At 52.6% G+C, this 2,247-nt stretch overlaps 1 protein-coding gene across 1 annotated transcript in view; it reads left to right on the top strand.

The window, feature by feature from the left end:
* The window catches only part of CREB3L1 (cAMP responsive element binding protein 3 like 1), a 45,126-nt gene extending 42,879 nt beyond the window's left edge, over nt 1–2,247 (top strand). Inside the window, exons 11-12 of the mRNA XM_023215857.2 lie at nt 1,092–1,356; nt 1,536–2,247. Coding sequence (XP_023071625.1) covers nt 1,092–1,356; nt 1,536–1,572 — 302 coding nt within the window. The 3' untranslated portion in view covers nt 1,573–2,247. The remainder of the gene's footprint in view (nt 1–1,091; nt 1,357–1,535) is intronic.

The following is a 2,247-nucleotide window of genomic DNA, read 5'->3' as shown; positions in this document are numbered from 1 at the left end:
AAGACCATCCTGGCTAACACTGTGAAACCCTGTCTCTACTAAAAATACAAAAAAAATTAGCCAGGCGTGGTGGCAAGCGCCTGTAGTCCCAGCTACTCGGGAGGCTGAGGCAGGAGAATGGCATGAACCCAGGGGGCGGAGCTTATAGTGAGCGGAGATCGTGCCACTGCACTCACTCCAGCCTGGGCAACAGAGCAAGACTCTGTCTCAAAAAAAAAAAAAGAAAAGGAAAGGAAAGAAACCTCATTCCCTAGAGTTTCTCTCAGATTTTAACCACTCTACTTAGGTCTATGGGCCTTGGATAATGCCTAGCAAATGGTGGGTGCCCAACAGATGTTTGTTTTCCTTCTCTGAAGGGCAAACTAGGATCTAGAATAGGGAAGAGACTTATTCAAGGTCTCACAGAAAGTAAGTGATGGACTGGCCAGATGCGGTAGCTCATTCCGATAATCCCAGCACTTTGGGAGGTCAAGGTGGGAGGATCACTTGAGGCCAGGAGTTCAAGACCAGCCTGGCCAACATGGTGAAACCCCATCTCTACTAAAAATACACAAAGTAGCCAGATATGGTGGCACACACCTGTAGTCCCACCTACTCGGGAGGCTGAGGCAGGAGAGTCACTTGAGCTCGGGAGGCGGAGGTTGCAGGGAGTCGAGATCCTGCCCCTGCACTCCAGCCTGGGTGACAGAGCAAGACTCTGTCTCAAAAAAAAAAAAAAAAAAAGGTAGAGCAAGTAAGTGGTGGAGGTTAGAACACAGCTCCCAGATGCCCAAACTCAGTACCCTCTGCTTAGGAAGAACTGACTTTTCTGAGTATTTCCTGAACACAGTTTCAATCACTTCCCCTCTATTACCTCATTTAAACCTCTCATTTACATGAGGTTGGCCCTAGTATCCCTATTTTACAGATGAGCACACTGAGGCTCAGAAAGGTTAAAGCAAAGCATGTGACTTACCGGAGGTCACACATCCGGGAAGTGTCAGAGCTGGGACTCAGATCCAGGGCCTGTGTCCTTAACCTCTAGGCCATAAATGTAGCCAGGATATCGAGGGAGTCTTGGGCACGCCGCTCATCCTACACTCCCTCTCCAGTGCCCTCCCGAAGCCTCCTATTCTACGATGACGGGGCAAGCTCATGGGAAGATGGCCGCAGCGCCCTGCTGCCCATGGAGCCCCCAGATGGCTGGGAAATCAACCCCGGGGGGCCGGCAGAGCAGCGGCCCCAGGACCACCTGCAGCATGACCACCTGGACAACACCCACGAGACTGCCAAGTACCTGAGTGAGGCCTGGCCTAAAGACGGTGGAAACGGCACCAGCCCCGACTTCTCCCACTCCAAGGAGTGGTTCCACGACAGGTGGGTGGGTGGCCCCTTTCCCTCCTGAGGCAGGGTCCACCTGCCTCCTGCCCACCCTTGGTCCCCACACTGGCTACACCCTCCCAAGGCCCCATCCCTGCTGGGTCTAGATCCAGCTTGCAGAGGGTAAAAGGCTTCCTGCTGGACAGAGTCATCCCTGGTCTCTCTTCTCTCTTCAGGGATCTGGGTCCCAACACCACCATCAAACTCTCTTAGGCCATGCCAAGACCCAGGACACAGGACGCACCCCCGGCACCCAGAAGAGGAGTTCTTGCTCACTAACCCGGATCCGCCTCGAGCCCCTACCTCCTGGAGCTTCCCATTCCAGGAGAAAAGGCTCTACTTCCCAGCCTTTCCTTGCCCCTGACATTCGGACTCTTCCCTTGGGCCAACCGCTCTGTTCTCATTCTCCTTCCCACCGCCATCCATCCGTCCTTCTTAGACAAACCACTCACTGGGTACCCCGCCTCCTCTCTCATATGCCCAATACGACCACTGCCTCCCTGTCCCCACACCTGCACCCAAACAGACACATCAACTCACCCCACTCACTGACACCCCTCACCCCACCCCCACTGTACAGAGACCAAGAACAGAAATTGTTTGTAAATAATGAACCTTATTTTTTATTATTGCCAATCCCCTAAGATATTGTATTTTACACATCTCCCTCTTCCCTTCACCCCTCCCTTGTTTTATATTTTATGAAGTTAGTGCGGGCTTTGCTGCTCCCTGGCCCAGGAAAGAGGGACTCCCCGACCCTCACCTGGCACCCCCCTGCTGCTGCCCAAGTTGCTGGGCCTTTTTAATTGCCAAACTGCTCTCTTCATCAGCTCAGCACATGCTTTAAGAAAGCAAAACTAAAAAAAAAAAAAAAAGATGCAGCATCAA

This window comes from Piliocolobus tephrosceles, chromosome 13, assembly GCF_002776525.5.
Source record: "Piliocolobus tephrosceles isolate RC106 chromosome 13, ASM277652v3, whole genome shotgun sequence".
Taxonomy (NCBI): domain Eukaryota; kingdom Metazoa; phylum Chordata; class Mammalia; order Primates; family Cercopithecidae; genus Piliocolobus; species Piliocolobus tephrosceles.
The sequence above is the reverse complement of the archived record's forward strand: the minus strand, read 5'-3'. Positions and strand labels throughout refer to the sequence as shown.